The 12,603-nt window shown below is 43.8% G+C and overlaps 1 protein-coding gene across 1 annotated transcript; it reads right to left on the reverse strand.

Moving 5' to 3' along the window:
- Nucleotides 1–1,862: 1,862 nt before the first annotated feature.
- Nucleotides 1,863–9,033, reverse strand: LOC103054169 (chymotrypsinogen 2-like). Its single transcript, XM_007428191.3, has 7 exons — nt 8,926–9,033; nt 8,318–8,421; nt 7,906–7,985; nt 6,530–6,608; nt 5,739–5,919; nt 3,484–3,617; nt 1,863–2,061 (listed from the first exon to the last, which is right to left on the reverse strand). Exons 1-7 carry the CDS (start codon nt 8,975–8,977, stop codon nt 1,900–1,902), a joined length of 792 nt encoding a protein of 263 aa, XP_007428253.1. The 5' UTR covers nt 8,978–9,033; the 3' UTR covers nt 1,863–1,899.
- Nucleotides 9,034–12,603: the final 3,570 nt, after the last annotated feature.

Below are 12,603 nucleotides of genomic sequence, written 5' to 3' on the forward strand. Positions count from 1 at the left end.
CCCGGAACCCACCTTCATTTAAATCACTAGCCCGAAAATAGATGAGACCAACCCCAGCAGGAAACCTGGGAGTTCCATTCCAGGGAGATTATTTCTCCAGTATGAGATTCTAGCTCACAGTTTTTACAACTGGCATTCAAACCTGTTTCCCTTGGAAAGTTATGTATGCATTCAAAAGTCATGAAGAAAACCCTGATGCAAAAGAAGCATTCTGAGTTCTGTTCAGGACAAGGAAGGAAAAGCCCTCTGTGCGTGCTCGGGAGTAAGTCTTGAATAGGCCCAATTTCTGAATGTGAATGGATTCTGAATGAAATTTCTGAATTTCTCTGGGGGAGATGGGCGGCATATAAATTGAATAAATAAGTAAATAAAATAAGTGTAGCCAAATCAAATAGGAGAACTTTCCTTGGAATGATAAACCAATCCAACCACAATTTGTTTTATCTAGGATTGGGGCAGGGGGTGCCACCATCATTCCTTACCCAAAGAGTTGCAGGGCTCCCATTCTTAATAGCACCAAGCATTGGCAAATGGTAGGGGTGATGGGAATTGTAGTTCAATAATAACAGGATCAGCATAAACTCTTCTTGGGGTCACCTCACCAAGATCACCCCTCTTGACACACCACAAACTTATTCTGCAAATTCCCTGGAAAGTAAATCCCACTTGTTGGGTTGATACCGCATTAAGGAGAGAGGCAAATGCCCTTTTTTTAAAAAACCTGTTATGGTGTTCAAATGCAACTGATTGTGGATTATTCAGTAAACCATGATTCAAGAAATATGGGTTGAACCGAATGTCTGAATGATGCATCTGCTGCACTAGGGGTGGCTCCCTAGGAAGCGTGAATAAAACTGCATCCTAAATCATCTCAAATAAGAGGTTCTGAATGTGGGTGGGTTATCTATTTGCCCTCTTAACATCTGGATACTTAGGACCACGTGGTTAAGGAACTGCAAAATTTACTGTTTTTTCCCTTTGGAATCACATTTAGAAGCCAGTTGTCAATTCTGTTTTGCTTCAAGGTCTTGAGTATGAAACAAAGGGCAAGGAAGTTAATAATTACTTCATCACCTTGGAGTACAAGGGTGTGATGTGTGTGGCCTCCAGGCACAAAATGTTCAGAAACATCCAGTCCTGCTGGCAAGGAAGGTGCCAACCGAAGTTAACGGACACTTTGAGGAGCAGGTGGGAAAATGCCCAACTGTAACTATTCACTATCGACTTTTAATGCTCCTGATTGGCCATATCTAGGGAGGGGGACCCATATATATCACGGATAATAAAAACTAGCAAAGTTAAACATTTCTACTCCTCTAGATTACCAACATCAGGCAGTCAAAATATGATCCCTGAACCTTTAGCAACACGGGCTAGAATTCTGCAACTGGAACTTAATTGCTCCGTGACAGAGTTTCTCAGGCTTGGCAGCCTGAAGACGTGTGGAGTCCCTCCTTGTGGGGGAGTTGGGCGGTGATATAAATGTGACATATAAATAAATAAATAAAATAAACAAACTCCCAGAATTCCCCAGCCATGCTGTATACTGGCTGGGGAATTCTGGGAGTTGAAGTCCACACACCTTAAAGTTGCCAAGCTTGAGAAACAATGGCCTACAGTCACTTTTCTTTCTGTGTAAGAATCATTCACTTTTGCGCATCCTGGCACGGTATTTCATATCTGCCTTTTTGAACTGCGCTCACATACTTTCGGAACTGCCTCGTCCATGCTGAGCTGCGCCTGTTGAATAGCCCCTGGTTTCTGATTAGTAACAGCAGCCCAAGAACATGTTCGGGAATCGTGCTGCAAGTACAGCTCTGAAACCCCAGAAGAAACGCTGAAAAAACGACCAATGCAAAATGTCCGGTGCTGTTTTTATTGTTCCATTGTCGAGGAGCGTCAGTTATTAGCAAGGGTTTTTTCAATAAAAGGGAGAAGTTCCGTAACGCGGGCGTAGACCCCCGGGCTGGATGGAGAGCAGGTGCCGCTGCCCCAGGAGACAATCCCGGCCAGTTCCCAGGCCCCGTTCTTCTGGCAGACCAAGGGACCACCAGAGTCACCCTGCAGGGAGGAACCAGAGCAGAACGTCAGCGGCTGATCGGAGGCTAAGGGCCAGCCCTGCCCTCAGGGGAGGGGAAACTGCTGCCTCAGAAAAGCGATGTGCAGAAGCAGCGGTCACAGGTCCCCAGCTGTTCCTTCAGACCTTCCGGCTCTGCTGCCAGAAACAGAACTGGGAGAGCCGCGTGTCCTCGCAAACAAGCCGCCAGCACTGAAGTAAGAGTCAACGGCTAACGCATGCAGCTAAGCCTCTTTTCTGCCATGTCATGCAGCAGAGGATGCTTAATGGCCTGTGTTTTGCCCTAGAGCAGTGTTTCTCAACCTTAGCAACTTCAAGTAGTCTGGACTTCAACTCCCAGAATTCCCCAACCAGCATGGAGAATTGCTGGGTGGGGAGTTCTGGGAGTTGAAGTCCAGACATTGTAAAGTTGCCAAGCTTGAGAAACACTGCCCTAGAGCATCTAAACCATCCAGTAGAAGCCACAATGGCTTCATGCACAACATAGGCAAGACATGATGGTGCCATGCATTACACAACATCACACGATGTCATGCTGTTTGTGATGTTACTTTCCCCCTTGTGGATACCTGTGGTAATTTTTGAACCACCCACTGTGTCTTTTAAAAATATATGTTTTCATTGTAGAAAATGTTCTGCTCAGGGATGCTCTAAAGTGGCTAATGACATTGTTAAAAGCCACAATATACCAACTAAATGCCACTAATGTGGAAACCTATGACTATAATAAATAAATAAAGTGAATTGGTTTGAATGGCTCTACAAAGAAGAAAGAATGGGACCTCAAAAGTTTTATTTCAGGCTTCCCCCAGATGTATGAAAATCAACTCCCAGAATTCTCAGCAATAGCTCAGGAATTCTGGGAGCTGAAGTGTACATACCCAGAGAATGCTGAAGTTGGGGGAGGCTGGCTTAAGCTATGTCTGTTTGTGGATATAAAGATGGCCAGGGGTCTCTGAGCCCTCAGGCCCTTTTCAGACAAGGAGGAAAGTGTATCAGCCTTTAAATGCGTGAGATGACAATCCAACCCAATGCTCAGCATGCCTTCCTTGCCACCTTTCACCATTCACCACAGAAGTCACCATTCTCTGCCCAGAGATTAAGGAGCAGACTTTCCAGGATAGAGACAATGGCCTGGAGCAGGTCTTCAGTCCCCAGAACCAAAGCCGAATGGCAAATGGAAGCAAACTCCCCGGACAAACAAGGACCAGATGAGATCTCGGAACCTTCCATACAGGTCCATTGACCCTCTGAAGATGATGAGAACTTCTCTAGAAGTTCCCCAAGTGGGAGAAGACATGAAGTTAGCAGGAGTTAAGGAAATGATGAGTAAAATCCATCTGGGCGAAAGATGGTTTTGTAACTAGCCACAAGAAATTACAGACTGGGACAAAAAGGAGCCATACCATGCAAGAAGATGCTCCTGCAGCCCCAGCACAGACCATGACATCCGCGATGCGGTTGCCCCAGAATTTCTTGCACTCCTGATTGGTCAGAAGAGGAAGAGCCACCTGCTGCAATGTGTTTGGGGTGTTCTTGTCTGAAATAGATCAAACGAACAAAAATGTTTCCGGGAAAGACACGTAGAGCACTCTAACATCTCTATTCTCTTGACGCAGGGATAAATCCATGTAGACCTCTCAGTTTTAAAAGCCTTGAAATAAGTCACTTGCTTACATTGAAGGAAGCCGGTGAATTCTAATTCGGTGATGCAACTTGATTTCCCAGCTTTGTTTGATGTGCAGAAAAACAACAGTGGAGAATACTTCTGTGCAGCTACTTCCAAATCTGTGGCCTTGTTTGAGCTACAATCCTGGCGATACTCATAGGGATCTGTTTTCCCTGCATGTATTTTTCTCGGGCTTAAAAACATCTTTGGGCAGAGATGTCCACAGCCAGAGGGGCAAAAAAGTCAAGATGGCAATCATTGATACCCTTAAAAAAGAGGCAAGATTTTGATTGCACAGTCACGGCAGCCATGTTGTTGACCCCCCCCCCATCTGCAAATGCTCTTGAATCAGCACTGGGGGGAAATATTAAAACCACTTTCCCTCACACCAAATTCAAACTGCCTCTTTTTAAAGTCCCTGCTGAAATACAGAGATGGCCTTAGAGAATGGATGCCGAACGGCTCAAGGCAATCCTGGTTCAGCCCTTTTCCTGGAAGGCTGGTGGTTCAGAGGCAAAAAAGGCAATCAGACTAACTTGTAATATTTACTAGCAAGCAAATTTTCTCCAGTTTCTGATCTGCAGATATGCTGTACTTGAATTTCTATGTATAAACCTCCCCATTCAGCATTTGGTCATACTGGCCGTTGAAATCCATCCAAAGGCACCAAGGTGGGGATAGAGAAAACAAGTTATTAACATAACAATAAGAGAAATTCAGAACCTGTTTCATCAACAGCCATCCCATCCTCTAGTGCAGGGTTTCTCAACCTCAGCAACTTTAAGATGTGTGGACTTCAACTCCCAGAATTCCCCAGCCAGGTTGTGAAACACTGATCCAGATTAATTCAGCTTGATGTGGCTGTGAATCTGGCTTAGCAATGAAGGTTGAGATAGGCTGGGCCCATTTCAAGAGCACTTACAACTGAGGCCCCCAACAAATACATCCTTCAGCCAGACTCATTTTGAGTTTTGAGCGTATGTCATGGGCACTGCCACAAAATGGCTACCAAGGGGGCATGATCAGAGAGGGCAAACTGGTGAGCTTCTTCCTTGTACCCTCTGCATTGCTTTTCAAGATGCTTGGTAGTATCCCAGCCTTTTGTCTTTGGAGAGTGCAGATGGACACCCTTCCTGCAGGGAGCTGCAATTTTAATTGACTGAAGATGCTAAGAATACACACGTGGAGCCAGAGGCATTCCTAGATTTTTTAAAAATTTAAATCAGTGTTTTTAAAATGTGGCAACTTTAAAATGTGTGGACTCAATCTTAAAGTTGCCAAGTTTCAAAAACACTGCTTTAGAGCTAGAATCAGCTACAAATTCTGTTAGATTTGCATGTTCCCATGGCGTCTGCAAGGTGCGTTAAAAGTCAAGAGGGTAGTCACAACAATGCAAAATTGAAGCTCTGCCTGGTTTTCATGTGGATTGCAGCTGCGATCTTGGCTTTTTAAAAAATACGCTGAGGACATCCCTGCGTGTTCCAGTCTTAATGGACATTGTAGCAGCATGGATCCCAGGGTGAAGTGATGCTTGCTAGCTTCTACCTTTCTTCCATCAATGAAAAAAGTTCTGGAAGCTGCATAGAAACAGCAGGATTTGCTTTTCAAAACAGAGCTGAGGTTGGAGGTTGGGCCTTTAAAAGCTTGTCTTGGAGAAATTAACATAATAAAGTAAGAATTCAGGGGAAGAAAGTACTTAGGCAACTAATTGGCAATGTATGTTGGAAGAAGGTGTAAATGTAAATGATATTCAGCTTATATTGAAACCTACAGAGTAGAGTAGAAGAGCGCTGGCTAACCGATGGATTGATTACATGCCATCAAGTCGTGGTTGACTCTTAGCAGCCACATAGGTAGATTTTTGCCATGGTGATCTGTCCCTAACCTGGCTAATTACGAGAACAATAAAATAAACCAGTTTCTGCTCATCTGAACTTCCCCTCCCATTATTTTTACTGTCTGTCCCAAAGTAGGAAAGAGTCCCCATTTTACCAGTATGCTTAGTAAGTCCCCATCCACTGGTGACGCAGATCATCCCACCAGGGAAGTCATCAGTGGCTTTCGGCAGACACACAGGAGACACCCGGTCCGTTAGCCGGGCTGGGGTGGCGAGCTTCAGCAATGTGATGTCGTTGCGGATGGTGAACATGTTATACTTGGGGTTTTTGAAAACCTGTCAGAGGAAAGAAGATGGTTTAGCTGACGCTAAGAGAGAGCTGGGATCACATCTCGAAAATGGTTCTTGTTGCACCCGTTGCATAAATGGTAACGTCTCTCTTGATTCCCATGGATTACATGGACACATCTCTGCATTGCCTTGGGGGCGATACAGAAGTGCCGTGCCATTTCCTTCTTCAGAGAAGGCTTTTCAAAGTTTACAAATTTGAGTTTCGCTAGTCTCCCATCCAAGCACTAACCAAGTCTGAACCTGTTTAACTTTTTCACATCAGCCAAAAGTTGGCTAGCTGCTGCCATTAACCTGGGTTGCTTCTGGTTGAACTCAACTTCTGCTGACTTTGTGAACATATCCAGAAGCGGTGGGCCATTCCTTTCTTCTAGGATGTTTTGTCAATCCCCCAGTCTAGTCAACAGCTGTATTTCTTTCCATATAGAGACAATGCTCTTTGTTATTACCTGTGAGTAAGTCCCTATTCAGAGGTGATACATGCTTGCCCCAAGAAAGCTATTAGTGCCCTGTTGTGGGATTCGTTCTGCAAGGTTTGTGCAAACTTGTGGGCATCTTTGTACCTAACATGCTTCCAACTTATAGTTGCCCTGCTCACCTTGGCTACCTTGATGATTTGAACATCTTCCCCAGGAGAACCTTTGTCGAATTCACCCAGCACCACCAAGTGGCTTGTCCTGGCATAGAAGTGGGAAATTAGGAAAATAGATAGGATATCCATTCATTAGTTAAGCATGCATATGAACTGTTAAAGTGTCCAGCCCCATGCAGCTGGATAAGATCAAGGAAGCAAGAACTAGACAGATTTCATCTGGGGTAAATACCAAATAATTTAAGAAACTGCAAGAGGAATTTCCCAGCCTCATTCATTGGCCAATTCATTAAGGTGGAGTCTCCTTGAATTATTTGAACTGCTGCTTTCCAAGTTTCTTGACATCTGGGCTGAGTTGCCATTCATGAGATCAGCTGCCCACTGACCCTCCTTCTGTCTCTTGGTTGCTTAGGTCTCCTTTCCCTTCCATGCCTTTCCCAGCCTCCCCAAAATCTCTCACACAACACATCTCATGGCATAGTTTCCCAGATCCTTGGTGTAGCCCTGTTGTTTGGTTTTCTCTCCCCATATCACCATACAACATATGGAGGGGAGGAAGATAAAGAAATCACTCATCTAAAGCCATGTTTTTCAACCTTGGCAACTTTAAGAGGTGTGGACTTCATGCTGGCTGGGGAATTCCAGGAGTTGAAGTCCACACCTCTTAAAGTTGCCAAGGTTGAAAAATACTGGTCTAAAGCCACTTTTTATATTCCAATTACTCCTAGGGATTAGCATCTATAACATTATGAGTGTTCTGTAACTGGACCAGTTTAGGCTTTATTCTAGCACTTCCTTAGTGCAAGGAGCAGAATGCCCAGGGTATGATTTTCCTGCCATCAGTATTGTATACTTCCCTGGAAGTTGAAAGCCAGGCAGGTGTGCCCACAAGAACTGCGGGAGCTTTGAAAGTATGCTGGGGGTGCTCTCCCCAGTAGGAGTGTGGCCAGTCATCAAACACCCATTTATAGGAAGCACTGAGTGAAGTGGCTGTCTTCTCCAGGATGTTTGCAACCATCCCTGTTGATCGTTGTTTTTAATTCTGGGCAAACAAATGATTTTCTGCTATTCAACCTTAATGATTTTCTAAGAATAGTAAGGAAGCTCATGTACAGAACAGAAGCATTTGGGGAAGTGAAAATAAGGCTCAAGGATATTTTGCCACATGCCAGTTTCCCACATATTCTTACATTCATGGAACACTTTTTATGCTCCCTGTGAGGTGAGACTTGGCAGACCCCTAGGAAATGCTTTCTAAGGGCCTTGTTGCCCATGAACTTCACATCGTTGACCCCAAAGCCTGGGTTGTAGAGGACCTGGTTCTTCAAATATCTGAACCTCAGAAGCTCTCTGGTTAGATCTCCCATGAGCACCAATCTTACCTGACATTGCAGTGGGCAGCAGTGATCACCCAATTCTCATTGATCAGAGAACCTCCACAGAAATGGAAGCCAGTTTTGTCCTGCAGAATGGAGGAGATTGAGTGGACAGCCAGAAACAGCCCCCGAAATGCTCAGCTTCTCAGCTCACCAGCCCTCTAGGCAGCAGACCGAGATTGTCAAAGGTTTATCTACCACATTGATCCTGCCCACATTTGCCACCTATCCTGATGACCACAGCTGCCACACACCTTCCCTTCTCCATCACTTTAGATCTTTAAAGTTGCTGCATCTTATCCCAGCAGAAATAATCCCATTGCACCAAAAGGTACATAATTTTGTGCCTCTCTCCCCAATGCCACCACCAGTTCCTTCCGGGTTCCTAGACAAAGCAAAGGGTGCCCGGCATTCTTACCTGCAGGGAGACCTGCCAAGGCCATGAGCCAGGCACTGCCTCTTCCCCATTGACAATCCGTGCATAACCACTGATTACAGGTGGGATGGCGGGGACACCACAACCTGGCAATGAATCAGAAGGTTAATCCTAGAGAGGGTCTTTGGCCTGGATTCAGAACTGGGAGAAGGCTGGCTTTCCATATTGCTAAAGGTTAGACCCCACAATTTACTTTCCATTACTGGAGTCCAGTTGTGTAGTGAACAGAGCACACCGAAACCAGAATAAATCCAGTAGGATCTTCCATATGGCTTCCAGGTCAGGAGTTACAAAGGCAGACTTTGAGGAGTTTAAGGCATGCTATTCTGGCTGGATAATGCAGGGTAGCATCTCAAGCCAATGGTGCTAGCTGAAAAGGACAAAACAGATGGAGACCTGATTGCCTTAAAGAAGGAATGCTGACTCCTGGCTTTTAATTGAAGACCATGGGTACAGTGTTCTCTTCAGAGATGCCAAAGAGAGGTTCCAGCCTAAAGCCTTCCCTCCAGGAATGATTTCTTACCAAGTAGAAAAACATGGAGGTGGAGTCTCCCTCCCCCAACCCAATGCAAGAGCACTGTGACACTCACCACTGGCAGCACCAAGGAGAGCCAAACAGGAGAGCAGCCAGACAAGTGCCATCTTGCTTCTTGAAAGAACTAGGAAGAATGTTGGAGCAGCACATCTTTATATAAGTAGCAGAGGTGGACATCTGGCAGAGAAGAGGGCGTGTTCAGGCTGGTTTTCCATCATCCTATTGCTTGAAGACCTTGAAGATAAGCTCAGTTCCCACATCCCAGCTCTGGGGGGTGGGTGGGGAAGGGGCCAGGTGACTTAGCGTGAAGACAACCGTGGGGGGGGGGGACTGTTTGCGAGGCAGAAGGTTTTTGCCAAAACCCTCATCTCCAGGCTTGGAGCCCTTGGAGGTGGTGTGTGAATGTAGCCCTCTGTCAGTCCTCCAGGGCAGACTAAACTTGGAAACCGAAGACACACAAGCTAATACTACTTTTATTATAAAGTAATTGTAACAGAATCTTGGAAGTCTGAATGTGCTTCCCCACTCTCTCCCTTTATCTTCGTGAGAACTAGGGAGGGTCTTGTCTGAGACGTTTTCTCAGGTTACAGTTCTGCCCTGGACTCAGGTTTCTTTTATCTAACCATTCTCTTGCTTGTGGCTCTTTCTCCTGTTCCTCAAGGTTATTCCTTCTTCCCATTACACCCTCAGTTCCTGCATGCTCTTTTACCAATGCAGGGGGGTCTGCAAAAAAAATCAAAGCCCTGTCCCATGTAAAAAGGGGGCATAGCTTTGGTGGCATGGTTGTTTCTGCCTGTTTTTAATCCCCTCCCTGCAGGCACTCCTGCCCCTATGCATTAAAAACATATGTTAGCTCCAAGACAGGCTCTTCCTTAAACGAGGGAGGTGGCTTCTTCAGCAGATCTGGCATATCTTTGAAAGACAGCAAAGTCTATGAGATATTAATTATATATTACTATTATATTTTCACTGCTTTGGGATGGGGAAGAGGTCCTTATGGGATGTCCCACTTCAATGGTCAAACTAACTTAGCTGGAGGTGACTTACTGACACCTTCTTTGGGGGGATATGGTGCTAATGCCTTGGGAGGCCTTGCTTAACCAAAATTTTGCTGCCTGATGCACCAATAAATTTGCTTCCTACAACAACGTACAAAGGGAGAGAATGAAACAATTTGCTTCTTGGGGACAACCATGAGAGACAGGGGAAGACATGTGTTTCCTTAAGGAACAACCCCCTCTCCCTTTTCCAGCTCTATAAAAGGGGGTAACTACTTCCTCTGCTTTCATCCATCTGGAGGACACAAGACTGCAGTTGCTCAAGGTAACAAGAGAGAGATCTTTGCTGCCCAACTCACTTCAGACTTCACTGCCCCAATAGCCTGAAATGAAACATTGAAAGTTGTTTGTTCTTTGGAGCCATGTCCCAATTAGCTGAGTCCCCCTGCAATTTTAACCACCCAGAATGAATCTGCCTGAGCTCAGATGCTAAGCAGGGTTAGACTTGGTGGTGGCCGCCAGGGTTAGTGGTTTGGGAGGCTACCATCAGATCCTAAGGATCCAGGCTAGGCTGAGAAGCCAATAAGACATCCTGGAAGAAATTAAAGGAAGTCACATTAATGTTGTTGCCGAGAAAACCGTCCATGAAGATCTCAGGAACTGAGCCTGATCCAAAGGTGACTTCATCTTTTGGTATCTAGTGTGTTGCCCTCTGGCTATGTTGGACCTGAACATTCATAATCCCTCAGAGCAAAGTTGCTCTTGAATTCCCTTTGGATAACTTTCTAGGACTTAACAAAAATAAGGTAATCAGGTATACTCTTGATATATTCTTTTGGAAAACTGTGCTGCAGTTCAGAGTATGAGACTTATTTAATTCTCATCATTAAGAAAGCCTAAATTTTTGATATGACCTAGCCATAAACATTCAAGATGCCCAATTTACAGCTTATCCAATTGCTTCCATCTAGCCAAGATCCTGTCCAGGGGTGAAGAAGATAATGGTGGTGTTCCTATGTGTGTAGGTGTATAAGTGCACATACATGTGACAGATCAGGAGCTAAGACTGATGGGAACTTCACAACAGAGGGGCTAGAAATGTTGTAATGAGGGTAAGAAAGTCATTTGGAACAGTTAGAAGACAGGCACAAATACTTTCACATACGTAGCCATGGACTCCTTAATAACAACAAAAAATCCCCAGTGGAAAATAAGATACAAAGTGCTAATCAGGGCTTGCAAAAACAAGGTTTGCTTAGTGAGCAACTGGGTAGAATTCTGAATGCAAGATTCCTTCCCTTTCTGTGAGCCAACGGTGAGAGATTGGTAGTACCAGTGGAAGACAATATGTAGCTCAGGGTTGAACTGTGGAGTCCTTGGAGTTCTCCATACTTGGTTGTTTTCTTGCCACTAGGTAACCTCTTCAGTGCTAGAAAGGAGTGGGGTTTGCTCTCTGTTTATATACTGTAACTTGCCCTGTCAGTGTTGCTGGAGGAGTTGTTTTTTCCTTGGTAGTTCCTAGATTAGGCTGTTTGTTACTGCTGGGTTGTTTGTCTGGTGATAATCCCTGCTTATCCAGGTGTTGATTGCTGGTGAAGAGGTTTTCTGGTCTTTTTATGGTCAAAAAGAGACAATAGAAAGGAAACAAATTGATTGGTAGTAATAAGTTGATTGGTAATAAAAACAAAACAAACAGGTTCATACCATAAGCTTCTCCATGGTTTGCCTAACCTTCATTATTGAATTAACTATTCAATAATTCTTAGCAAAAGAAATTTTAAATACAAGTTTAAGGACTTAAATAAAATCTTTTGGAATAAACAGCAAAAGTGTGATTAGAACTTTGATTTTGAAAAGTTACAAATGGACTAAAGGTCCAGATGGCTTTGAAATAAGATTTTGGATTAATTATTAGAATCCTTCCCATGGGAAAATGCTTTCATTTTGACTTCTCTTAAAAAACACATGATAGGATGAGATGTTGAAGGTTGGACACTAGAGGGAACCAGAAGGAACTAAAGATTACAATTAAAGAACACTTACATTTGACTCACTAATACAGAATGGAGAGAAATATTTTAACATTGGATATACTGAAGGATATTTTTGAACACTGGACCCAGAAGTTAATTTTAAGAGTGTCTGCCTCCATAGATAGCCTGTGTTTAAAAGATGCTATGGAAGAGGAACACGTTTTACTGGACAAGACTGGGACTGATCTGAAAGTGCATTTAAAAATGACAGGTTGCAAGAATGACATAGAAAGAGATGCTACACTGGACATAAAAATGAAACCCACTGATGTCTTAATAATTAAACGGGATATACAAGTAACAAACCAAAAGAGTGACCAGGATAACTTTCCTATATTGCATTTATAAAAGAGACTTGTTAAAGCTTTGAAGAATTTTGTGAGAAGGAACAAAGAAAAAATGAAAAAAATCCAGTTCTAGGACATTATTTGGAGGGACTAAAGATTAAGATTGTTAAAAGTAAAAGGAAGGAATATAAAGTTGGTTTATTTGATCAAGGTTAAAATAGCTATGTTGTTCTCTCTGGTAACCCTTAATGGACTTTTACTGATCAGGACTGAATGACGAGGCTTTAAAGATTTGTTTATAGATAAGAGATAGGACATGGGAAGAAGAGATCATTTATTGTATTTTAAGAGAAGGTGATAAATTACTAAAATTGTTTATACCTGTAGTGATGAAGGGGGAAGTCATTTCTTTGTA

This window comes from Python bivittatus, unplaced genomic scaffold (assembly GCF_059951505.1).
Source record: "Python bivittatus isolate LINGU-HERP-01145 unplaced genomic scaffold, Pbiv_v1 ctg000190_np1212, whole genome shotgun sequence".
In the NCBI taxonomy this organism is placed as follows: Eukaryota; Metazoa; Chordata; class Lepidosauria; order Squamata; family Pythonidae; genus Python; species Python bivittatus.

Bases quoted from the DNA above. Each gene is read 5' to 3' on its own strand.
- LOC103054169 (XM_007428191.3), bottom strand. From the start codon at position 8,977: ATGGCACTTGTCTGGCTGCTCTCCTGTTTGGCTCTCCTTGGTGCTGCC. The intron at 3,618-5,738 runs GTAAAATGGGGA...GATCTATTTCAG, and splicing joins GGGACTTACTAAGCATACTG to ACAAGAACACCCCAAACACA. The intron at 2,062-3,483 runs GTATGGCTCCTT...TCCTCCCTGCAG, and splicing joins CAGGAGCATCTTCTTGCATG to GGTGACTCTGGTGGTCCCTT.